Source organism: Brachyhypopomus gauderio, chromosome 13 (assembly GCF_052324685.1).
Source record: "Brachyhypopomus gauderio isolate BG-103 chromosome 13, BGAUD_0.2, whole genome shotgun sequence".
In the NCBI taxonomy this organism is placed as follows: Eukaryota; Metazoa; Chordata; class Actinopteri; order Gymnotiformes; family Hypopomidae; genus Brachyhypopomus; species Brachyhypopomus gauderio.
Window position 1 is genome coordinate 18,306,122 of NC_135223.1, and position 26,985 is coordinate 18,333,106.

At 50.8% G+C, this 26,985-nt stretch overlaps 1 protein-coding gene across 1 annotated transcript in view; it reads right to left on the reverse strand.

The window, feature by feature from the left end:
- pard3aa (par-3 family cell polarity regulator alpha, a) overlaps positions 1–26,985 on the reverse strand; it is a 129,138-nt gene that overhangs the window by 54,244 nt on the left and 47,909 nt on the right. The window contains exons 7-8 of the mRNA XM_076970145.1: positions 19,570–19,689; positions 12,735–13,004 (exon numbers count right to left, since the gene is read on the reverse strand). Of these exons, the coding sequence (XP_076826260.1) occupies positions 12,735–13,004; positions 19,570–19,689 (390 nt within the window). The remainder of the gene's footprint in view (positions 1–12,734; positions 13,005–19,569; positions 19,690–26,985) is intronic.

The window sequence follows — 26,985 nt, forward strand, 5'->3', positions numbered from 1 at the left end:
CACAGAGAGTCTATGACTTACAATCAACAGTCCCAACACACACACACATACACACACGCACGCACGCACGCACAGACAAAAACTCTCCAAAAAGGCAATTTTTTCACACTGATTAAAAATGAGGACCTTTACCACTGTACAAATCAGGCTTGGGTTCGTAATGTGTTCCCCATGTTTCTACTGCATCAGGACTTATGAGCCTAACACAGTGACAGCGATGCCCCTAGTGGCAGCTGCAGGCACTGCGCACCTGCTGAGTGGACAGAACCTTCAGAGACAGACATCCTTCTCACTCATCCTGACTCTCACAATGGACCTCTGTTCACCGAAGCACCGAAGTACAATATTATATATATATAAACTGTAAACAAGAAACTATGCAATATAGCTCATTATTATAGAAATATAAATCACAAAGAAGAGAATGTCATACTCCATATTTATTCCAAGTAACAAGGTTGTAGATCTTTCTCTTCATAAACACATTCTGCAATAACCTAATGTTTGACTTCTGGTCTGTGGCACACACTCCTCTTCCTCACCTCCTCTTCCTCAGCAGTGTGAATAAGCTGCTTAAGTGAGTGGGTGGAGGAGTGGGGGGGGGGGGGGGGCAGCCGCCTGGGTCAACGCTCTCTCTGCATGAATATTAAGTGTGTGTGGAGGGGTTTGTGTCTGGGGTTTGAAATTGGAAATCGCAAGTTTGACTAATCAGCTTTGGTTATTCAGCCCGAGAGAGAGAGGCAGGCAGGCAGATAGACAGACAGACAGACAGACAGAGAGCTTTTCTCATCAGGCACAGGTGGGGGCTATACAGTCTGCTCTCAGTCCCACAGCAGCTCTGCGGGTGTGGTAGCCACACACTGATGCCACACACTGACGCCACACTCTGTCCACCGGGCCCGGAGTATCAGGGCTACTCGTTATGATGGAGCACTCTAGGTGTGAGCATGCAAATATGACAGTCAGACAGAGAAAATGTGCCTGCTAGACCTGAAGTTTAAGTTATAGCAATCACTACCCCACCCCAAAGCCTTGGGGACATATTTGTTTTAAAAATCACACCCTTTATATTGCACATGTGGGGATTGAGGATGAATTTTATACAAAGTAATGTCAAAGTCAAAGTAATAAAGTAGTTTATGTCAAAGTAATAAAGTACTATAATACCAGTCATGAGGTTAACTGATGTAACAGTTCATCCAAAATACATATGAAAGCACACATGACACAAAGGTATGTGCACACACAGACGTGTCTGTGAACACTCCCCTGGTAACTGCAGTCACGAACATCACAATAGGAGCTTCTCACATTCCTCCTCCTCTTCCTCACGCCGTCCCAGTTCTCGTGGCATTAACAACTGCTCTAGTGTATTAGGTATTTATTATCTGCCAAGCCTGGACAGTCAGCAAAACTGCTGCAGTGCAGAGGAATGAGTGAGCAAAACAAAGCAAAATAAAAGCAAAATATGGAACAAAAGGTCCCGTGGTCAAAGTTACAAAATAAAGGTCCCCATTTTACATTTGTCTCTTAAACTGCGCACACACACACACATTCCTATAACTAGCTTATGGCTGCCTGAAGACTGTCACAGGCCACAAAACTATTAAGCAGGTATTTAGAAAGTCCCTCTCATCCGGCACCTCTTTCCCAGGACCTCACACCCCATCCACCTCACCCTCCGGCCCCTCACCCTCACCTCACCCGGCCTGACTCACCCTGCCCCTCTAACCCCTGGCCCACAACAGGCACCAGTGGGTTTTTTGCTCTGTGATGACTTCCAGGACTCCCAATACCGTCAACAGAGGCACATGAAGCAGAAACAAACACGCCCACGAACATTCACAATGACCACTGATTCAGCAGCAGTGGGGAGCCGTTTCACTGCGGGCTGCCATGGACATGCATGTCTGAGTCTGTTTTTATGCCTTCCTCTCCCTTTGTGTTGTTACACTAATAATCAGAGCATCCAAAGGGTGTGTGTCTGTGTGTGTGTGTTGATTCACAAGTGTGAAAGACAGAAAGAAGGAACTGGCAGTGGTGTCAGAATGTATTCTGAGAACAAGCTGTCACCTGCCTTACAGAGAAGGCGCCATGAACAAGGACGAGAAGAGAAAATATTTGCTTTTTTGGCACAGATTTGTACTTTGTTTGAGCCAATCAGCAAAGCAATCCAATAAAGGTGATTTTGTAAGAGCTTCAGAAAGCCTCTTTACTGCTCCTACTATTAGAAAAGCCACTCGATGTAAAGGGTCACACACGTCTTCCGATTCCCTGCAGATGACATCAGAGGTCCATTAGGACCAGTCAGCAGGAGCAGGGCAGCCATCATTGTAACGACGCTAACACAATATTTTACTAGCGATCAGACATCATTACAGCCAATGGAAGGCCAGACCTTTGGATTTTATGAGGCTTTTTGGTGAAATCCCAGAGTGCTGTGCGTTTGCTGATTACCTCTGCTGTCTCTGTGGGCCTGTTACGACCGTAGCCGCCAGGCCCGCTGGAGCCTGCCGGATCCGTCCGTCCTAATGGGAACGAGCACTGGACCAGTTCTTTATCGGCTCACCCATCTGGGCTTTGCTTCAGCCGCCCGGCATATTTAAGGTAAATGTGCCCAGCTGATTTCAGATCAGTTTTTTTGGGGTTGGAGGGGCGCAAAATTAACTGACACCCATGAAACATAGCTGTGAACCCAAAGTTTTTGGTTAAAATGTATCTCCATTCACATTGGTATCCCCTCCCCTCCACAGAAAATCCCAGCACTGCTTTAATCAGCGGAGGAATACGTTATTTCTCACTTGCATGGCTCAACAGGCTGGCATGCATTGAGCCCGTTACAATAGCATCTTGCGCTGATCCGCTCTGCGGCCCCGCTGCTCCACTGGAATGAGGGGTCGGACTGACAATAGCAGGAAATGCCACAAAAGGCGTTGGGTTTAGTGCCCTGGAAACAGCCAGCTAATGGGATTGCGTGCAGGCCCGGTGAGTCCGCTGGCCGCAGCGGTGGGCCGGGGCCCGTTAATTAGAGCCGCGCTGCACGGGCCCGCGTTTCAGAGCTGACCGGGTATGCGCTGAGCGGCTGTGCTAATCCACACCGAGCCCCTGCCATCACGGTGCATTGTACAAAAAGGTCTCTCATGCTTTGAAGCGTCTTTGGAACAGGAAGTTTTGATTGGCTTTCTCCAATACATATGGAAGGCACATACGAGTGATTCGATTTGGATTTGACTGAAAAGGGGAATCCGGTTCCACACGGTCAGATAATTTCCTTATGACATGGTAAGACCAATCACTGGCCTCTGATTCTATTTCCCCTTGAAACTGGAGGAGGGCTATTTGCTTAGAGCTGACCTAAATGTCCTGTAACTTCCACAGGCATGTCAAAGGGCTCAGGAAGCTGCTTCCTCCCATGGCCCCTGTGCGGCTGAGCGGAGCTGGGCCTGCCGGGCCTACCACCGCGGGCCGTGGCCCACCACAGGCAGGGAGGGCCGAGTGGCTCTCCTACCTGGAGCCTGTCAGCACCACGTCAACACAGCGCTGTAGAATCAGCTTACTCACCGTGAGGGGAGACTGTGGTTAGTGGTGAGGTAGTGGAAGGAGAGTGAGAGAGAGAGAGAGAGGGATAGTGAGAGAGACAGGGATAAGGAGAGAGGGAGTGAGAGAGAGAGAGAGGGATAGTGTGAGAGACAGGGATAAGGAGAGAGGGAGTGAGAGAGAGAGAGAGGGAGAGTGATTGGGGGGGTTTACTAAGTGAGAGACAAAAGAGAGAGGGGTGGGGGAGGTTGGGCAAATAGCTACATGATTAGCAAAAAGGCTCACGTGGTCTCGCTCTTTGCTCATCCTCTGTCGTTACCTTTGTCTCTATGTCTCTTTGTCTCTCTCAGTTCAATTCAAGGTGCTTTTGTATGGCAAAATGATATATATTAACAAAGCTTAGTTTACTGAGAATACTAAGGAAGTGTCCTAAAATAGGACACTAAACATCATAGAGTGAAAATGAAGAAAGCATATCTCCATCTGTCTCACAAGGAGGGGCAACCTGGGGTCACCATAACACCATGACATAGCCAATCGTATGCCAGGAGCAAGAACCGTCTGGAGTGACTCTACCAGAGAAGAATGAGAGAGAAGCAGGGAAGAGAAAGAGAAAGAGAGAGAGGGAGGAGAAGAGGGGAAATGAGAGCGAGAGAGAGAGGAGAAGAGGGGAAAAGAGAGAGATGAGAAGGGGAAACGAAAGAGAGAGTGAGAGAGAGGGAGAGAGAGGTGGGAGAAGAGGGGAAAAGAGAGAGAAAGAGGAGAAGGGGAAACCAAAGAGAGAGTGAGAAAGAGAGAGAGAGAGAGAGAGAGAGAGAGAGAGAGAGAGAGAGAGAGAGAGAGAGAGAGAGAGAGAGAGAGAGCAGACAGAGTGGTAACCAGACTCAGGCTGACTCTATGAGATTGCCTGCCCTCTTCCATCACCTGCTTTTCGATTGCATTTATCCTGCCTGGACTTATGGGGATGGGGGGTTATGCTAGCTGAGGGTTGTGTGATTAAGTTAGTGAATTGGGTTATCCATCATTTGGAAATGGTCTACTAGATATCATACGTACAGTAACTGAGGAAAACAGAAATACTCAGCAGTGACCCAGAAACAGCCAATCCACCCATATCTAATCCTCTCCTCTCAAATAACACACACACACACACACACACACACACACACACACACACACACACACACACACACAGCACAAAGGTGGTGTTCTACATAATACTGTTTAACCCATGAGTGTAACATTGGTAACGAAGAGAGAGTAAGAACATTCAATTCAATTATCTATAATTAAACAGACCAAATCCTCAAAGCATTGTAAACATGCACACACGCGCGCGAACACACACACACACACACATGCACACACTTGCACATACAAACACACAAACATTAACACCAAGTCAGAGCTATATTAACATTATTAATGGGTTAATAAATAAATGAGGCAAATAAACGTTTGTGTGTGTGCGTGTGTGTCAGAGAGAGCGAGAAAGAGAGTGAGGGAGAGAGGGAGAGAGAGAGAGAGAGAAAGAGAGTGAGGGAGAGAGAGAGAGAGAGAGAGGGAGAGTGAGGGAGAGAGAGAGAGAGAGAGTGAGGGGGAGAGAGAGAGAGAGAGAGAGAGAGAGAGTGAGGGAGAGAGAGGAAGAGAGGGAGAGAGACACACCATGGCCAGTGCCACCAGGGCCACAGAGGCCAGAGTGAAGGCAGGGTTTAAGTGTGTATCTGCAGGTCTGATTGGTGGGGGGAGCTCAGCTGTACAGCAGATGCAGACGCAGGGCCTGGTGTGCCTCATATTTGATGTGTTCATGTGGGCAGGAACACAGGAGTATGTGGTACGGTTTTGGCACGCGCACCTCTCTCTCTCTCTATCTATCTCTCTCTCTCTCTCTCTCTCTCTCTCAGCTTCCTTTCATCTTCCTTCTGGAAGTTTACTTAGGCAAGATACAAAGGTTTATTTTGAAGGACAATAAGAAAATCCCTATAGTACACACCTCCTAATAAGGTCTTCCCCACTTTTTCAACAGAGGTGTGTGTGTGTGTGTGTGTGTGTGTGTGTGTGTGTGTGTGTGTGTGTGTGTGTGTGTGTGTGTGTGTGTAGCCTCTACTTTTGGGCTGTTTGCCCTCCTAAATGGCTGTGCTGGGACATGTGAGGGAGGATCTTCCTCTCCCGCTCCTCTTCCTCCTCCCAGAGGGCTCTTCACCAAGCAGAGCGAAAATATGGAAACAGGCGCGGCAGATAATCCGCTGGCTTTTGCCTCCCAGATACTACACACTATCAGCACATAACACCACAGATAAGACACCCCCCCCACCACACACACACACACACACACACACACACACACACACAAACATCTCCCTTTGTCCTACCACTGAGGAACATTAGTCAGAGCCATGGAATAAATCTCATGAAATAAGTGTGTGCGCGTGTGTGTTTTCACCATTAGGGCTACAAATGAGAATAAGTCAACTCCCTGTTACCTGCTGTATCAGTGTATTACATCGTTTATTTCACAGTAGTGGCTTATACAGATGGCCTTTCACAAGTGAAATGGCTTCCACTCTAAACGATGCTCTGAATTGGAAGAGTAGCGCAACACACCAGGACGACATCTTACACAACACACCAGGACGACATCTTACACAACACACCAGGACGACATCTTACACAACACACCAGGACGACATCTTACACAACGCACAAGGAGATGGGAGTGAAGTTCTGGGCGAAAGGTCCACAAACAAGGGCCTGTGCTTTTCTTGGCAGGAGAACTGCTCATATCTGAGGCATCTCTATGAGGCCCAGAGAGACAAAGAGCGAGACAGAGAGAGAGAGAGAGAGAGAGAGAGAGAGAGAGAGAGAGAGAGAGAGAGAGAGAGAGAGAGAGAGAGAGAGAAATATGTACGTGTGTGTGTGTGTGTGTGTGTGGGGCTGGGAGGGGGGGGTACTGACGGCTGAAACATATGCTCAGACTGGGAGAGCCATTTGCCCCTGGTGCGAGGGGTTGAGATGAGTGTAATCTACACAAATGTCATTAAGAACATGTGAGTGTTGACGCGCGGCATATATATAGCACTATATGAGTTTGTCTATTCCCAGGGGTCTGATGAAGTAGATTAAGCATCTACACTCCATAAACATACGCAGCCATCTCAAAGCGCTCATCTATTTACAAATGAATTATTAACAAATACTATTAAAGAGAAAGTGCTCCAGATGTAGTCCGCTTTAATGACGCCCTAATTGAATTGAGAAGAAAATAATAATAAAATCACTATTGCTATTAAGTTTTAATTCTGAGATAATTACAGAATGAAAACAGTGCTAATGCGGTAAGTCTGTGGTAATTTCTTCCTGCAATGAATCTTTTCAACACTGATGTGAAAACTGATGTGTAAATGAAGATGAGAGGAACACTCAAGTGTAAAGAAAAGTTGCTGTGGAAACAGGAGCGATTGTTGCTGCAGGAACAGCAGCGTTCTGTTGCTACGAGAACGGCACCATTCCGTTCTGTTGCTACGAGAACGGCACCATTCCGTTCTGTTGCTACGAGAACGGCACCATTCCGTTCTGTTGCTACGAGAACGGCACCATTCCGTTCTGTTGCTACGAGAACGCTGACGTTTTGCCGTGAGAACGCCGGCGTTCGTCTCGCTGTGAGAAGGTAATGATGCAGGTAAGCTGGAGAGTCCAGAAGGAAGACTGCTGACATTAACCCTGCAGGACAGCAGAGATGGAGACACCATGGACGAGTGAAGTATGTCTGTCTCTGGGGGATTAGTGCTCTACCAGGCCTGTCTCTGTCTCACTTACTATCTGCAATACGGGGATAAAAACAACCCAAACAGCTTCTCCCCCAGATGAAAGGAAGGACCCTTTTATCACCAGCCTGAAAGGTACCCACAGAACATAATCCAATTTCAGCACCATGCAAAGTCAGGAGCGAGCGGATTTAGAAGAAAGGCAGAACGGAGGAGGTGGGAACGGAGGGGGCGGGGGAGGGCGAGAGGAAAAACACCTCCCAGCACGTCTCTGCAGGGCAGGGGCTTTGAGCCGCCCGCACCCGCCTAGCTCTCCGGAGCGGAGTGTGTACTCTCCATCTCTCTCGACTTAGAGTAACTTAGGGAATACGGCCCTAATGGGAACAGCCGTCAGTCAAGCTACCGTGCATCACAGAGGTGACGGTTTGCTTCACGCTCCTTCGGATCTCATTCTCCGTGACACCTGTCAGCCCGGTGCTCACCGAGCACACGCCATTGTGCTCCCGTGGCCCCAGGGGTCCTGTACGTGCTCAGGTCTGCCCTGTCGGCAGCCTGTCTAAAAATGAGGTCATCCGCCAGCTCTATCTCAGCCAGCAGACTGACTTAAAAATAAATAAATCCAATTTTTTGATCTCCTCCTGAAGCAACGGGTTCAGGAAAAGTACTTATATATAATATAATACAGAAACATAATTTGCTCATGGAAAAATAACTAACCCCAAATGCTTTCCAACTGCAAAATCACAGGGTCCAAGACATAGCAAATGGTGCCAAATTAGTGCTGGTGTAGAAACATCGGACCTGTGATGCAAGTGCTGAAGACTGAAGGGTCCTGTCATAGTTCTGATAAACAGGTTCAGGTCCAGACAGGTCTGATAGACAGGTCCTATCCTATCTCCTCTGTGAAAAGTTGGTTACCCACCATGCCACCATTTACAACTAGAAGCATGAGAACCCTATCAAATACAGCAGTAGTGAGTCATTAGTGGGCGATGCACGAAACAATCATGTTACTTGCAATGTGGCTGTATTCTCCATGCGACCTGTTTCCAGGTGTAATAGTTGTACTCGTTTAGTGGAGAAGTGGTATAAGAGGTACCCATGGCCCTCTCTGGACCCAGTCATAAACGCAGGGTCCAGTCTGGGTGTCTGGGTGGAGGCTCTGTGTATCAGAGCGTGGAGAGCGTAGCAGCGTTGCATCTGGTCACCTCAGCAGCAGAGGCCCGGAGCCGTCACCCTAATGACCTCCTGACAGAGACATGCTATGAGCTACGGGGACAGTGATCTCAGGACTCTCCTTCCAGCTGGGGCGTATCTGGACAGCTGTGGACTGCACTAAACCTCGTACGAACACACTGGATGTTCGACTAGGGAGCTGGAGAGTTTCAATAGTCTGAGGTTAATGGGGACACATTTTTGGCAAAGGCAAAAGAGAATGTATTGATTTTATATCTGTGGGCGGTGCTGTGGGAGTAAGATGTAGATAAAAAATGCACCAAGACACACTGACACAAGCTGCGTTTTAAGGGTTAAGGAAACATGACCTCAGATAGGCTGAGTGGATCTCCAAGTCAGAAAACTGCTAGTGCGTATCACCAAGCAAACATCCACAGACTCCCTTCAATTTAGTCGACTAATTTACAATACTCTTCGATGCTTGTCTAAAAAAACAACCATGCCACCACATCTCTTCCCATCAGAGGTTAAATGGTGACGTGCCCGTTGTCTGTACGGGGCGCTTCCTCTGAAGCGTGACCTCTGGCCTGACTTACACAAACACTTTTTTATCAGCTCCATTCTTATTTGTGAGACAGTGTACGGAATTTGAACCCATCTCATTAAGGCCCCTTAACTCTCGCGCTCAGTTTCTCCTTAAACCCCCCCAATCACATGCTAGTCAGCAGACAGCATCTCTCACACAAAGCCCCATTGCTGAAAGATTGGACATCGCACCAGTGAGTTAATCTGGGCTTTAAGAGAACAGTGAGGACAGTACAGGAGTCAGACCCGGTCATCCAAAACGGGGCGACTCAACTGAACAGACACGGGGCCATTTTTGGTATCGCACATGATTGGCTGTAGGTGACAGAGTACGAGGGTGATGGAAATAATGAGGCACAGAGGTGACGGTGTATGAGGATGACTGTGGTAATGGGTAAAAACTCACACAAAAGGATCCAGATATCGTACTGATATAGTACTGGCAGCTGAAACCTGGAATGTGTCGACCTGGACATTAAACCTTATTGCCCACACAGAAGGAAGAGTTCTGAGTAGGACATTTCTCAACAAAACAACCCTTTAACTTCAATGTCGTATCAGCTAACTCTACCGTTCTCTCACATTTGTGAGTTCTAATGAGTCAGTATATGTAACACCCCTTCACTACATCTGGCAGAGAACACGCATGACTCTTTATCTACTTCCTGATTCAACACCTTCACACAGGATGTCCGTGTGTCCCTGGAATCCCAGTGTGATAAAAATGTCCTCTATTGTAAGTAAAGCATAAGGATAAAGGCCTTTAAAGTTTATTTTCCACTCTGTTTCAGGAAAGCCCAGACTACTCAAGTTTTGACTATAAAAAGTTCCACAAAGCTGTTTATTATGAACAGTCAACATTCACTTGTGGTTTGAGGATTTTTTTTATAGTAGGAGTCCGACACCATGAAATTTCCATTAGCTTTGATTTGGAAAGCAAAAGGTTGTTTGGTGTTTGTTCTGATACACAGAGGGAACTGGGTACTGCTTGATTGAGTCTATGAATGACTGTCTGGAGTCTGAATGCATTTCAAAGAGCATTATGGCATTTATGTAGATTGCCGGCCTCGGAGCTAAATAAAAAATGAAAGCCGGCGATTAATTTCAGAGCCACGATGACAAATATTACAACGGATTTCACAACGCCATCCTCCTAAGTGATATGCAAAGCAGAAAAGTCCTAAACAAAAACTGGTTAGAGTTTATGGAATACTGTTTGCATTTTCTTCAGATTCTGCAAAGACAAACTGCCTTCGAGGCAAATTCCATTAGCTCTCATAAACACATACATGTGAAAATTATGCAAAAGCAGGGCAATTCCTCACAGTAACTCTTTTGCCGAGAGGCTCTTCCAATTTAACCCCTCTGCACACTCTTGTTACAGAAACCAGCCCTGTTCTCCTGCTAAAAGACAGAGACCTCAGAGTGCTCCCTGCCACTCACCCAACACCCAACACAGGAGCACACTGCTAAAGAACGTTAGGAAACCCAACCATTAGGAGACCTGAACATCAGGAGACCCTGTTTGTGGCTAGTTCCAGACATCTGAACTAATGAAATGAGAATGAAAACAAAACAATGATGGCATACCTCCAGACCACCAAAGGGGGATTTCACAAAAGTCAAAACAAAATGAAGAAAATCCATGTGAGGGGTAATGGTACACAGTTTCCATTGTGAGGCAACGTTGTGTGTGTGTGTGTGTGTGTGTGTGTGTGTGTGTGTGTGTGTTTTGCGTGGGCATATGAGAATGTACACACATGCATCATCACTTTTATGCCCCGTAAAGATCAGTGCTGTGCAGGGTGCTATAAATAGAGCAGGCTGGTCTGCAGAGAGAATGAGATGATGATTGGGAATTCAGCAGCAGAGACAAAAGCAGCTGTTTAGCACAAAGCTCGACAGCAGGAGACAACCTGCTCACGCCTGCACCAGCCAAACCCTCCACGAAGAGCATTAGATACAACACCTCCCTCTCCGCCAGCCTCTCCCAGGAAGAAAGAGAAGACAAGACAAGAAAATGGCTTTCTCCGCATATCACGACATTGGTTGCTTTGGAAGTTTTTCGTTTTTATCGCGTCCCCGTCTCTCCACTCCAACGACATCATCTGTAGTGTTTGTGGAGGTCTATGCAAAGATTAGCCTAACAGTTTTACTTTAATGGAGATGAACTTTGCTATGTCATATTAGATTAAACTATTCTGATTTAATTTTAACTGTTTCAGCAACTGGTTCACATCACACCCCTCTGCTCCCCCCTAAATCCCCCCCACGAATGGGTTACAACCCAACAGTGTCAAATCTATCACTTACGCATTCTCCCAGTCTGACCTGTGGTAGGGTGGCCCAGCAGTGCGCCACACAGCAGTGTCCCCACGGGGGCTGGCCGATCGAAAACCAGTCTCTTCCAGCCACCAGAAATATCGGCACTCGGATTAAGCAGCTTATCGAATGGCTGCACAGTGCTGTCATGTGACCAGTGAGGTCACCCCACAGGGAGAGGCCATCATAGGAGACCCGCTGTCAGCGGGAGAGGGAGGAGTTAGAGCTGAGAACTATAACACGCTGCCTCAAAATGCCCCTCCCACTGTGCACCTCCAAAGGTCACAAATCCCCCAGAGTGGCAGCTGTCAATCATCTGCTCAATGCTATTACCCACAATGAGGTGATTATCAGCTGTTTTAACGATTCCACCGAGAGTTATTAGTGTGACGGAGGTAAACACTCTCCTTTCAAGGCTCTATTATTGTGACTACAGTAAAAAATTCCATATTCCATAGTGACTGCGTGGATCTGGACACTGTATAGCACATCAAGTCAATGTTATCATTTGTTCAGCATGTGGGCCAATGTTAATTAAATATGAGGGGAATTTGATATAAATTTGGAACTCTGAGGCGGACTGGAAGCATTGTGGCAGCCGTTCACAATAAACCTGAAGACACACCGTACAGCTCAACCCAGCTGAAGGTACTCGAGCTTCTGCAACAGTGTTTCACCTTCTTCTCCCGCACCAAGCAAACCCAGGACCAGAAACCCCCCTCCAAAAACACACACCGGTTTTGTCCTTAAAATGGTGCATGCACACTGTTTACAGACGCCTTCATTCTCCCCCGACAAAATAGATGAATCCCTGTCAGTCTGTGTCTCAGAAACCGACATATCGAGAGGATTTCGCCTGATCCTGGGCAATAAAGCAAGCTGGTGCTTATAAAATTTTCACATGTTGGGAATTATTGATGATTTACCTTGGCTGTGAACCCCACTAGTGGCAGGCATTGGCAAGGCCGTGGGTATGGTGTCTGAGCTTTGAGCTTCCCGTGAAGAGACGGCACACGCGTGACACAAGCGTGTCCTCGTCGCTTTCAAACACACGACAAGCCGAAATGGGGAAGCTAACACAAGCAGCGTGAGCTGTGCTACCCTTCAACATTTCACCGCCTGTAAAGTATCTGGATCGCGCACTTCATATCGGCAGCTGCGTCTGCAGACTAAGGAGAGGTAAACACGCTGAAGTAGTGAACTTCTACTAGGCTGAAACAACCTCTTTCACATTATGCCACTGTTTAACTCGTTAAATGAAATGCAACCACGGCATTCCATATTTCTGACTATTTGATTTCCACAGGAAAAAAAATGCATCATGGCAGCGTGGTCAATACCGCCCCCTACCTGTCTTCTGAGGGATGGCGCCCACTGCGGGGCTTGTTGACTTGGGCGTAGAGGGTCTCCAGGGGCGGGTGAGCAGGGCTGCTGGGCTGTCGCTCCAGGCCGGTGGTCTGGTTCAGGCTCTGGCTGCTGTCCACGGAGGAGTCCAGAGAGCCGATGCCTGCGTAGGGGTGCTCCTCGTCAGAGCTGAAGGTGCGGTTGATGTCCTGGATTTCGGCATAGTCCCTCTCCCTGGCCTGACGCTCCCGAAGTTCTCGGGTCTTGGCTTGGATCCTGCAAACACACACAAATCAGTAGAGGCGTCTCTGAGCTGAAGTTTGCTGAATCGGAGCAGGGCGGGTAAATCACAGAGGGACAGGAACCTTCTCCAGGACACACGTGGACCATTAAATCAGATTAAGGATGAGCTAAGGCACTCTGGTTAGACTTTCCTGGATTAAGATTCATTATGTCCACAGTGTCATCAAAACAATATGCGAAAGAGCCGCACCGGTGAGAGATGTATTTACTGCTGTGAAATATGTGAAATATGAAGTGCCGTTGATGTAGTTGGAGTACTTCAGCCGTGTGATCGGTGAGTCCACAGTGAAGGAAGGCTCCCTGCTGCACTGGCCATGGCCTGAGTTTAGGGCACCTGCTGGGATTATGGGCGTCTCGCTCGTCACCCTGTCTGCCAGTGTTGACCCTGGAGCTCTGCCCCGCGCAGACGCCCCCCCCGCATGGAAGTGGCGATGCAGAACTTGGAGCGCGGCACCGGAGGAGATGTGAGGGAGACGCATCCCACCCTCCCCTCCCCCCCATCTCTGAGGTTAGGTCTGCGTGCGTCTCCCACTGAGCGACCCCCAGCTGGGACACGGGACAGGGCTGTGCGGATGACCTCGTGCAGGGTTGCTAAAACGGGCGGATCTTCCGGAGCCGAGCTGAGAGAGTAGACCCACCCCTCCTCCTCCTCCTCTTCCTCCTCCTCCTCCTCCTCCTCCTCCCCCCGGCGTCTTCCTGGACGACAGGAAGAGCGAGGTCTCTCTGATCCTCCTCCAGCTGCCCTGTCCTGCCTCTCCTCTCCTCCTCACAGCAGATCCCTCTCTCCCTCTCTCCCTCTCCGCCTTTCAACAGGAGAGTGGAGGTGGGCTGAGTGAATGAAGGCCTTTATTTGGTCTGCGAGGGCGTGTACGCCCGAGTGCGCTGAGGAAAGGGGATCTTGAGCTACGGGCATACCACGAGGGGCGGTGTGGACGGGGGGAAGCCCCCCCACAGACTGACCCCTGCCACCCGGATCCTCCCACCTTATTAGAACCAAATGGGCTGTGAGACTCTGGCTAGGTCTCCAGTCCAGGAAGAGCCAGCCACTCTCACCCTGAAACGAACCCTGCCCTGCTGGGGGCACTTCGTTTCACCACCACCCTGGGACGTGGTTGACTTCTGACCTCTACCAGCTGTCCATCAGAGGTTTGACTGAAAGCTCTATGTTGACGGTAAAGACCCTGAAGCTAAGGCTCCCCTGACAAAAAATAAGATATTTCCACACATTCTCATAAGTGCGATCTAATAACCCAAAAGTGGACGCCTCTGTGACTGCAAAAAAAAAAAAAAACGACTGCGGCAGTCACTACAGCTGCCGTTAACTCTCGGTCTCTCCTGCGCAAATCGAATTCAGAGGCAAGAGACCCTTGTGCTGTCTGTGTCGCACGCAGCTCTGAGCTCAGGAGCAATAAGAACCAAAATGGCCACGCGACGGCCACGCTGCACGCTGACACTTTTGTGTCCCCACACGAGCGGCTCCACTGGTCCTCGCTAGCCTTGAAGACTCTGAAGACATGTCCTCTTTGAACTGCGCCGTTGCTAAAGCGCGGCGCCGATGTCGGTAAGAGACCGGGGCCAAACCCGCAAGCAGGACGTGGCTGACCTACCTGCTGTCTGCTCGCAAGACTGATGTCACCTCGAGGGCTGGACGAACCGTGTTATGACAGGTTTTTACAGGAAGCCAATAGCAACAAAAAGCCTCTGGCGTACATAATGGCCAAATCGAATCGGCGAGGGCAGTGCGTGTTTGAAAGAGATAATGTCCAGTGTGAGTGAGGGGCTAGACCTGACCTGGCCCTCAGTCACACACACACACACACACACACACACACACACACACACACACACACACACACACACACACACACACACACACACACACACACACGCACACGCACACACAACACACACACACACACACACACACACACACACACACAGCCCTCAGCCAGTGGGATAAGTAGCTGGATCTGGCACATGAGCCAGATGCTGGTGGGGTGTGTGTGTGTGTGTGTGTGTGTGTGTGTGTGTGTGTGTGTGTGTATACAGACATGTATGTGACTGAGGACGAGAATGAGGCAGTTTATTGGCCCATGGCCATGAGTGCTCCCAGCAGCAGTGCAGCGTATGCTGGGCTTTATGTGGCGTGTACTCCACTCGTATCGAGGGTGTGTGTGAGCGCGTGCGGGTGTGTGTGAGCGCGTGTGTGGATGTGTTTTCCCATGGGCGCAGGACGCCAGGCCAGTTGGACAGTGTCCACTCTCCCCTGTTTACTTCATTACCCCATTAATGGCCCACCATGGCATTTGCCCAGACGAATGAAACGACTAAACTGAACATGATTACAGCTTTGTCAATTTCTCTGTGTGTGTGTGTCTGCCTGTCTTTATCACTGTCTGTCTCTCTCTTTGTCCCTCTGCGTGAAGACACCAAAGCTCCAGGTGCCTCTAGGGGGCGCAGTGCCTGGATAGTTTTATCACCCCACCCTCATCCACCACAAAGAGCTTTAATGCACACCTCTCCCTCTCCTCCGTGTGTGTATTTCAGCGTAGGAGTGCGTGGGAGTGCAAATGAGGACACGCAAGCATGTGCTCGTTTGAGTAATTAAATGTGGTATTTATATTACCCTGTATCTGCAGGATAACGCTGCTATAGAAACTGAAAGGTATGTGCAGCGTTGGTGCTGACCGGCGTGTTTCTAGGTAACAGGCCAACGCAAAATAACAAAATCAGCACTTAGTCGGACAGGCCAGCTCTGACACGGCTGACCGAAAATGCACTGTGTGCAGAACATCTCGCAGGCCCTCGTCTGTAGCTGGACCGCCGGACCGCGGCAGCTCCGATATCAGCTCCTTATCAAGAGAGTTCTGACAATGCTGGCCTGAAAAGGGCCCAAACAGTCTCCTGCCAAAAGTCATAGACGCTCCAGACAAGAAAAACAGATTCCATAATCTGAAAGTTAAAAACATTCAAAATCGCGCAATTCCTTCTCAGCCAGAAGCAGTGAATTACCTGTGGAAGACATACGAGTACTGAAAAGATTTCATGGTGGGATTGAAGGCAACTACATTCTGCTACTGTTGAGGTGGAATTAACCATTAACGTTACACACCTCTTGCACCTGAACGATGAGACAAACTCCTCTGATCCAAGCCGTGATTTTATCAGGCCGTGATTTTATGAGTGAAATAACTGCCCAAATCTAAGGGTCCTAACATTCACATTTAGCCAGCAGCGAACTATCAATATAATTACAAATGTAATCAGATCCCCAATCAGTCTGTCCTCTGCCTTTGAACTCAGCATGCTAATTGGTCCAGTCAGACAGCAAAATGTTACAAAAGGCTCCCGAGCATAATGAGCTAATTATTTTTTAACACAATTACCGCCACGCTTCAGGGGATAAGATTGGCCATGATAATGATCAACACGCATTAATGCATCAAAAAGGAAAGTTTGAAAATAAGTGAAGAGCTGTAGGCAGACTTTAAAATCTTATAAATTGAGGCAACCTCCTTTTGCTGCTGAGCTGGTACTGACTATTAGCACAATATCAGCTAATACCCAAGTACAATTTGCAGGAAGCTCAGCCTACAGTGTCAACAAAATTAATCTGCTTTTTCTGGATGCTTCTGTTTATATATCAAACAGGTCTATGAAATCTGGAGATCAGTTGGGTTTTTAAAATGCCCCATCCTGCAAACCAGAACAAAATGCTTAGACAAACCCTGAGAATGTTTCAATGAAAATGTTTTCATGTGTCAACTACAAACCACAGGGGAGACAACGGAGGATAGAACTACAAACAGGACGAAGACCAATCATCTCTTTAGAAGGTAACCAGAACGAAGGAAGCGAGAACCCCCGTAAGAGCAAAGGGAGGAAGTGGAACGCTTATCAGCGCTCCCGGCCGGACCGCAGCCGCGTGACCCGATGGGCCGGAGCTGTCGGAGGTAGTGGCTGGTAGTTGCTGCCTCCGAGGCGTCCGCTACATGGTGGCACTGGAGAAGAATTCAAACACACGCGAGGAAGCAGGAGGCCGAGGGGCAGCGGGGAGTCTGGACACGCAGACGTGCTCGCGGCCGATTAGACGGCCAGTGGAGCCCGGCTGATAAGAGCCGCCGCTAATCTGCTGTAGGGAGGAAGGGCTGGGAACAAGATGTTTACCAGCAGTCTGGTCAGTCCAGGACCTCGAGGCGCTGGCCGTGGGCTGCCGGCCGTGGGCTGCGGGTCCGCGTCCCGATTAGCTCCTGTGCGTGGCGACACAGACGGGAGGAGGTAGTGCCCCCCCAACCCCCCTCCCCACCCCCCACCGCACCGGAGGTTTACGCCCACGGCTCCCGTCCACATGCGGAGAGTGGCGCCGTGACACGGTGGTCGGCACAGACGAGCAGAACCAGGAGGACGTGAGCAGCCACCAGCATAAACAAAGCGCCCGGAAGGGGGGCCAGCGTGGCCCTCGAGAGTGCTGGGGGCCTCTCCAGGACTTAATGGAGCCCTTGCTGAAGCGTGGAAGCAGGAGCGGCTGGGGGGGGGCGGCGGGCCACGCGGGGCAGCAGCTGCTTACAATTTTCTCGATTGTGGCAAAACAAATGCCACTGATGACGACACTCCATCATCTTCAGATCAAATCAAGCTCGCTAGAGTTCTGCTTGCTCACCCGTGCTTGGGTGGGGTGGTGTGTGTGTGTGTGTGTGTGTGTGTGTGTGTGTGTGTTTTTTAACCTCTTTTTTCCATGGTTTATTTTTTGCTCCCAGTGCTGCTCTGGCTGTCAGCCATACTGCTGTGACAGAACAGGATCCGGGCAGCTTAAGTCCCTCAGAAATGTAGCGGCATAAGCGGTCCGGCGCTGGCTCAGAGAGCCTCAAATGTCAGGTCAGGTCAGGTGCGCTAAACCCAGGCCAGCGTCTCGTCTTCCAGAGACACGCAGGCTCAAGTCGGCGGGTTGATGACTTTCCTCTCAGAGTCGCTAAAAGGTGCTGTCAAAACATCGGCTCGGATTAACAGCGGTGTTGGGGGAGTGTTGAGAGTTTGGCAACAAACCTCAGTAAAGCCCCAACTCCCCCCACCCCACCCCGGATCTCCTCAGCTCATTTCAGAGGAACGTGCAGCTCCAGTTCCGTCCCCGTCAGCGCCACCCATCAGCCATCTGGAGGATCAGAAGCGCACGCAGACAGAACCGGTCCTCCGGCCCTCGATCAGTCACGGCTCTCGCCTCAGGTTCACGTACGCACGCCAACACGAGCACCCGCGCGAGGCCGCCCTGCACCGCCGTGCGTAAGAACACCTAAAACTCACACTGTGATTGATTCTTGGAATCCATCAGTCTCCCTGCTGCTTGGCTTTGAATAGAACATCACGGTGCAGTGACACTGGAGATTATTATTGCTGGGACGATTTCCCTCAAGGATTCGCTTCCATTAACTTGAAGGAATCTCAAGCAGATCAGGCATTGGAAGAACGTAAACAAACGTTGATTTAAACCAAGTTGCAAGCTCATCAGAATCCCACAAAGCAAATCCTTCAAAGACTACAAAGACCAGGAACGTTCCCACCACCCTAAACCCACAGAACACACAGAAATGTGGGATGTTCAGAGTCACATCCTGCATCTCTGATATATTTTGTAGCAGTTCTCATTCTTCCTCGCTCTCTCTCTCTCTCACTCTCTCTCTCGCTCTCTTTCTCTCTCTCTCTCGATCTCTCTCTCTCTCTCTGAGCAGGGAGCTGACGCCATCCTGGGCTGCAGGCCAGAGCCGAGAGCCCAGTGCCTACAGTGAGGCGTAACTGGCGGGGCGATCTCCTCTGCTAAATGGACTCCAGATGTTCCACAGGGGAGGTGTGGGCTCATCTGCACCGTTGGGCCTGGGTGCCCCTTCACGCCTGCCTCTGCAGGACCAGTTGATGCTATTCAATTAAATCCGGCCCAGTCCAAACTGACTTGGTTATCAAGCCACTTCTGCTAATGGGACTGGAGGGTCAGAGAGGCTTCTGCTGCTCACAGGGACAAGCGTGTCAACTCTGTACTGTGGTGGATGTAGGAGGCACAGACTAATTACTAAATGTTTGGCTGGTGAGTGATTTCAAAACAAAAAAAACAATCACAAACAACAAACATGAACTGTACCATCATTAACACCATTATCTGTATTCACGCTGCATGGGGGTCTTTATACTAAATGTCAAGTATGGAGAAACACTGTTGAACTGTCCCGTACGGGCGAGTAAAGTCATGGTCTCAGGTTACTGTCAGAAAGCTGGATTTCAGGAGCATGACAGACCGCCTCTTTCAGCTTACAACTCACACACAGTGAGCACACACACTTCTGCCCCATGCAGCCCTGCGTGGCCTCTACCACAGCACAGAAGATCCTGATTTAGACAATCAAACAGGTTAGAAGAGCCTCTTCTTTTCAGCCCATTTACAAAACGACATGGGTGTAGGGGTGTGTGTGTGTGGGGGGGGGGGGGGGGGTAGCTGCTGGAGTTTCATGGTGGAGCTTATGGCAGGTCAGTAGGTCGTGCGGGGGCCACTCACCTGTCCCGCTCCAACCGCATTCTCCGCATGTCCTCCTCCGTAGCCTGCGTCTCCTCCACCTTCTTGCCTTTGCGCTCCATCTTGTCTCCTCCTCGGTCATCTTTGCGGTGCTTACCAAACCTGGAGAAGAGGGAGGAGGTTCAGAGGCAGCATGGACCTGGAGCACATGAAGACCTCAGGATGTCACTGAGCTGGGCCTGTTTCCCCATCAATATCACCACCACATGTCTTTACAGAAATTAAACCATCACACAGTCTTGATTCATTCTGAGCTGGTTGAGCATTGAGGATACTCATTCACCGCAAGACGAACAGAACCAACAAGAACCCAAACGGTGAGAACGGTGTTTGAGTGTTTTCCTTCTTCTGCCATGGCATGCTTTTCACACCAGGCCCGAGTCTCAGTGGCAGCGTGGCTCCACCTCCAGATATCGCCAGCCGTCAGCAGACTGTCATCCTCAGTCTCGTTTCCCATCAGGCAGATGCAAACGGACCCAGAGTGGAGGAGCGAGTCTGCTCCTGGACCCGGCAGCACGGGCTGCCGCTTGGGCTGGGGGGACAGATGGAGGCGACTCTGTTTTAATGGTGAAGTGACAGAGTGAATGTACCGCAGGTCTGGTGAAAGACACCAACTGTGGGTAATGGTGGTGAGCTGTACGGCAGAGGCGGAGATGTGGGAGAAATAAGCCTGGGAGAAATCTCGGTGTCGGGTGTTTTTGTGTGTGTGTGAGAGAGAGAGAGAGCACTCCACAAAGACAACATACACCCTAATGTACTCTGTTCCATACTGATTTCCATCTTAATCATTCTTCCTTCCTTCCTCAGTGCTTGGTCTTGGGTCAGGATGTGGCAAAGCTGTACTGTTCGCTCAGTGGAACGTCATTTGATGTTGTTGTCCAGACCAGAGACATTATCGAAACTGGCCCTTAGGCGCACACACACACACACACACACACACACACACGCAGAGACAGTGCGGTGAGGAAACCGTCCACCGATACAGCACCCTTTCACAGCTTCCTACTGATGTCATTTCCTGCAAGCTCTTCCTACACTGATAGAAGTCACAGCTGTGAGTAAATACAGGAAGGGACGATTTTGACAGTAACAAAGGCTTCAATGCGACCGTCAGTCCGATAACATCTGTGGCCCATATAAGAAAAGTGCCACTGTCTTAGCTGCAACTTCTTCTTGCATGTCTGGAGAGGAATATGTGCGAGTGGAAGTCATTTAAGAGATGGTGGAATTACTGAGTGTTATGATGAAATATATGTACAGACAAAGCAATAATAAGTGAGGGTATGAATTGGTAAACTTAATAAAATAATAATTTCCATTGATTTTGTAAGTGTTCCTCAGGTTTCTGGTGGCGAACCCATATTATGATTCTAAACTTAAAAGAAGAAAAAAAAAACCTTTCAAATCTCCAACACAAATCCAGTTTTATATTTCTGCTCATTCACACACACCACCAGCCATCCGCTTCGGTTCCCTCATCCTTCATTCTCATACCGAGCTTCACTGGAGTTGGTGTGTGCACAGGCTCCACAGAATCACTTCAGACAGACCCGACTTCAGGAGGCTCAACATATTCATGACATGGGAAACCCTTGTCCCCAAATATGTTTATTGTTGTACTTTAAATTACCGGTAAATCCGTTGGCTTAACAACTCGCCCCGGTCGTAGCTCTCGGGTGGGGGTGTGATGGGGGTGGGGGTGTGATGGGGGTGGGGGTGTGATGGGGGTGGGGGTGTGATGGGGGTGGGGGTGTGATGGGGGTGTGATGGGGGTGGGGGTGTGATGGGGGTGGGGGTGTGATGGGGGTGGGGGTGTGATGGGGGTCGGGGTGTGATGGGGGTGGGGGTGTGATGGGGGTGGGGGTGTGATGGGGGTGGGGGTGTGATGGGGGTGGGGGTGTGATGGGGGTGTGATGGGGTGGGGGTGTGATGGGGGTGTGATGGGGGTGGGGGTGTGATGGGGGTGGGGGTGTGATGGGGGTGGGGGTGTGATGGGGGTGGGGGTGTGATGGGGGTCGGGGTGTGATGGGGGTGGGGGTGTGATGGGGGTGGGGGTGTGATGGGGGTGGGGGTGTGATGGGGGTGGGGGTGTGATGGGGGTGTGATGGGGGTGGGGGTGTGATGGGGGTGTGATGGGGGTGGGGGTGTGATGGGGGTGGGGGTGTGATGGGGGTGGGGGTGTGATGGGGGTGGGGGTGTGATGGGGGTGTGATGGGGGTGGGGGTGTGATGGGGGTGGGGGTGTGATGGGGGTCGGGGTGTGATGGGGGTCGGGGTGTGATGGGGGTGGGGGTGTGACGGGGGTGGGGGGTGTGACGGGGGTGGGGGTGTGACGGGGGTGGGGGTGTGACGGGGGTGGGGGTGTGACGGGGGTGGGGGTGTGACGGGGGTGGGGGTGTGATGGGGGTGGGGGTGTGATGGGGGTCGGGGTGTGATGGGGGTGGGGGTGTGATGGGGGTGGGGGTGTGATGGGGGTCGGGGTGTGATGGGGGTGGGGGTGTGATGGGGGTGGGGGTGTGATGGGGGTGGGGGTGTGATGGGGGTCGGGGTGTGATGGGGGTCGGGGTGTGATGGGGGTGGGGGTGTGATGGGGGTGGGGGTGTGATGGGGGTGGGGGTGTGATGGGGGTCGGGTGTGATGGGGGTCGGGTGTGATGGGGGTGGGGGTGTGATGGGGGTGGGGGTGTGATGGGGGTGGGGGTGTGATGGGGGTGGGGGTGTGATGGGGGTGGGGGTGTGATGGGGGTCGGGGTGTGATGGGGGTGGGGGTGTGATGGGGGTGGGGGTGTGATGGGGGTGGGGGTGTGATGGGGGTGTGGGTGTGATGGGGGTGGGGGTGTGATGGGGGTGGGGGTGTGATGGGGGTGGGGGTGTGATGGGGGTGGGGGGTGTGATGGGGGTGTGGGTGTGATGGGGGTGGGGGTGTGATGGGGGTGGGGGTGTGATGGGGGTGGGGGTGTGATGGGGGTGTGGGTGTGATGGGGGTGGGGGTGTGATGGGGGTGGGGGTGTGATGGGGGTCGGGGTGTGATGGGGGTGGGGGTGTGATGGGGGTGGGGGGTGTGATGGGGGTGGGGGGTGTGATGGGGGTGGGGGTGTGATGGGGGTGGGGGTGTGATGGGGGTGGGGGTGTGATGGGGGTGGGGGTGTGATGGGGGTGGGGGTGTGATGGGGGTGGGGGTGTGATGGGGGTGGGGGTGTGATGGGGGTGGGGGTGTGATGGGGGTGGGGGTGTGATGGGGGTGGGGGTGTGATGGGGGTGGGGGTGTGATGGGGGTGGGGGTGTGATGGGGGTGGGGGTGTGATGGGGGTGGGGGTGTGATGGGGGTGGGGGTGTGATGGGGGTGGGGGTGTGATGGGGGTGGGGGTGTGATGGGGGTGGGGGTGTGATGGGGGTGGGGGTGTGATGGGGGTGGGGGTGTGATGGGGGTGGGGGTTGGGTTTGCTGTGTCACGACCAAAAAACTGTGTGCTTGTTCTTTCTGGTTATGTAAGACAATAAGGTCTGACCTGCGCTGTTCATCCTTGCAATGCCGTACATTACCTGATTAATTCATCAACAAATGGCTGGAGTCCTGGGTACAGAAGTCCACCCTGCGAATGCTAATAAAGGAGGCGTGGCCACATCCATCACGCCTCTCAGTGACAGCTTCCCGCCATGATTTCCAAGGTCTTTTCATTAACTCTCCTTCAGTATATCTGCCTTTTCACCATACCTATCACTTTCCCAGTCTCTCCATCCTTCTGTTCAAGTGGCAGAGAGAGACAGGGAATGGGACAGGGGACAGGGGACAGGGGACAGGGGACAGGACAAGGGACGGGGAGGGGCGAGATGGGCGTTGCATATCATTATGGACTTTTTCGAAATCAACGTCAGTAATTCGGTGGGCTGGAAAGGTTTCAAATATGTCTCCCCTGGACACAAGCAAGCATATGAACATATGCAGTTATTACATACACCTGGAATATTCACTAAGATGTGTGTGTGTGCGTGTGTGTGCGTGTGTGTGCGTGTGCGTGTGTGCACGCACCACCGTTCACTTCCAATCATTTTAACTGGCCAATTCTTTCAGCAGTTTAACCCTTGCGGTAAAATCCTGCGGGACCAGACATCAATTTGCAGATGAAGTAAAGCGAGACAGAAGTCGTCCCAACAGAGCACATATGGTCCTTTTTCATCTCCTCCTGGCTCGGGGCTTTAAGTCTAATTGCTATTACCAAACGGAGTGTGTCTGATGAACAACAAGGCTGGGCATTATTGACACAGGAGGGCTGACGGTGACCCCCGTGTCCAGGCAGGGTCGCTAGACAGCGTCCACCACACCGCGGGGAAGCACGGGACATCGGAACCTGTCCCCGCTGTAAACCGCACAGACTGAACTGACCCCACACCAACACAACCTCACATGGCCCGTTGCACATAAGAATTCTTTTTTTTTTTTTTTTTTACACAAACTGCTAACATGGATATATCTGACAAGCGGACTTCACTCAGCCCAAGACTAGCCCACCCCTGATAGCTGTCGTATTCTTACTCATCAATAACACGCGCCCATGCCTGGGCTACACCACTGCATTCATGTCTCTTTAAAAGAGCATCTGTTTAAGTCTTTAACCTTGTTGTAATGTTGTAACGGGTTCTGGGGCCAGGAGGGTCCAGTGTGTCAGGGCACCCACGCAGGGCGGTGCCATACGGGCTCCATGCCAGGCTGGTCTAGTATGTCGGGACTCTCTGGCAAAGCCAGTGAGAAAACACACAGTCATGAACGCAGACATAATAAAGGGCTGATTGAGCCTGGCACACACTGAATAACACACAAACGCACGAGGCATTCAGGACGGGACCTGTCTCCACTCCCTCGGGCTTTAACTGAGATGGGATGAGCAGGGAGAGGACATTTCTAAAGGCACTTCAGGTGCTCCAGAGACACACAGGTCTGGAGAGACACGCAGGTCTACAGAGTGGTACAGACACACACAGGTCTGTAGGGTCATACTGGTCTGTAGTCACGTACCAGCTTTGTGCTTACCTAAAAATATACCAGGAAAACCTGTAACTTCTTCCATCTCATGTTAATGGAAGTTAATGGAATACCTCGAGTTAATGGAACCAGCTTATGCCTCCAAAATGAAAATATGGATTTTTTAAAGATTTATCAGTCCATGGAATGGTTTGCAAAGACTGAGTGAAGACAGAGTGTTCAAAACAGACTGTTTATAACTGCCTAGAAAGCTTTCCAGATCCTAGATTGTGTGTGTGTGTGTGTGTGTGTGTGTGTGTGTGTGTGTGTGTGTGTGTGTGTGTGTGTGTGTGTGTGTGTGTGTGTGTGTGTGTGTGTGTGTGTGTGTGAGCGAAAGCCCTGCAGTGGAGAGCATGTCTCTTCATGTCTCTTCAGGTGGTTCTTAGTATGCAGTTCACGCACACTTCCATTCAGTTCATCATAAAGTGCATTGTGTGGAAGTCTCCAGTGCACAAAACCACAGTTTAATGGGCCATCACTACACCCCCCCCAACACTCTGACGGGCAGGACTAATGAATACCTAAACACCTGCCATGGAAACACAGGCCCGATGCAGAGAGACAAGTCTGTTGTTCCTGGTCTGGAAGGACACACACGTGAGCAATCACGCTCCTTCTCACTGTCACACGCACGCACTCTGACTCTTAAACACACGCAGGCGTTCACGCGTCCAAACACACACTGCATTTTTACGAGGCGACCACAAACAACGACGTTCTGCGGCAGCCCGGCCCGAGTGATGGACGGCACCGAGGCGGAGACAATTACGCTGTAATGCACAGCAAAACGCCGCCGTCCCCAGAGGACCTCGCCATTACGGCAAGCGGCCCACATCCAGTGCTCAAAAACACCAGCTCTTCAATCACCTGGACCGCACAGAACCGCACTGCCGTCTCCGCGTGAACCTCACCACACACACTGCTCTGGACCGTCTAAAGACACGACGCCACACACACAGGCTGCCAGTGGCTGAAGGAGGCTTGAATGTGCGCTGTCATTCTGTAGAAATATAAACCATTAATAAATGAACCTTCCTGTAGATCTCAAACACAACTTACTGGGCATTTCAGAAGGGAGGTGACTGCACACACAAACTCCATTAAGGCCCTTCAGCACCTGTTAAATGACCCTCGTACTATTTTATTTAACAAGCTGAACATTCAATATTTTACATCGTCATACATTAGTGTGCACCGTGGTGGATTATGGGTGCCCTCTCAATATGTGCTATATTTTATCCTTATTGATTTACAGGCTGGTAATGTACTGCCTGGCTCCAGGAGACATTAGCACATGTGAAGACGGGCGATGTGTGTGCATTATTACCCAGTCCCTCAGCCATGCAGGCCCAACCCCAAACACTGCAACAGGATATTGCTCTATTATGCAAAGGCCCAATTAAAGCAATTAGGAATTACAATGGTTTAAATTGGGGAGTGCTCAGAGGGAAGATAATGCCATTGTGATAAGCGCTCGGCAAGAGCTCTGTACAGTGAAAGCTGTGTGTGTGTGTGTGTGTGTGTGTGTGTGTGTGTGTGTGTGTGTGTGTGTGTGTGTGTGTGTGTGTGTGTCTGTGTGTGTGTGTGTGTGTGTGATTATGTCTATATGTGTGTGTGCTTGTATGCACGTGTGCACAAATTTGTGTGTGTATGTGTGTGTGTGTGTGTGTGTGTGTAGGAAGGACAAGATGACTAATGTTTATTTACTCCTTCCTGTAATAAATGACCATGGCTGTAAAAGGGAGAGACTGGTTCAACCCACAGACCAGAGGATCAGCGGGGTGGAGGATCAGGGTGGAGGATCAGGGTGGAGGAGCAGCAGGGTGGAGGATCAGCAGGGTGGATGATCAGGGTGGAGGAGCAGGGTGGAGGAGCAGGGTGGAGGAACAGGGTGGAGGAGCAGCAGGGTGGAGGAGCAGCAGGGTGGAGGAGCAGCAGGGTGGAGGAGCAGCAGGGTGGAGGATCAGCAGGGTGGATGATCAGGGTGGAGGAGCAGGGTGGAGGAGCAGGGTGGAGGAACAGGGTGGAGGAGCAGCAGGGTGGAGGAGCAGGGTGGAGGAGCAGCAGGGTGGAGGAGCAGCAGGGTGGAGGAGCAGCAGGGTGGAGGATCAGGGTGGAGGAGCAGCAGGGTGGAGGAGCAGCAGGGTGGAGGATCAGGGTGGAGGAGCAGCAGGGTGGAGGAGCAGCAGGGTGGAGGATCAGGGTGGAGGAGCAGCAGTGGTCCCAGAGGGAGTGAGGGAGGGAGCAGTGTTATAGGGAGCAGGGCCATACCTGGTGATACTGCTGAGACCAGTAGAGAACACCTGGTCTAGTCTACACTCTTATGATGCAGGTAACATGAACATAAATAAATACATCAAAATCTATATAATATTAATAAA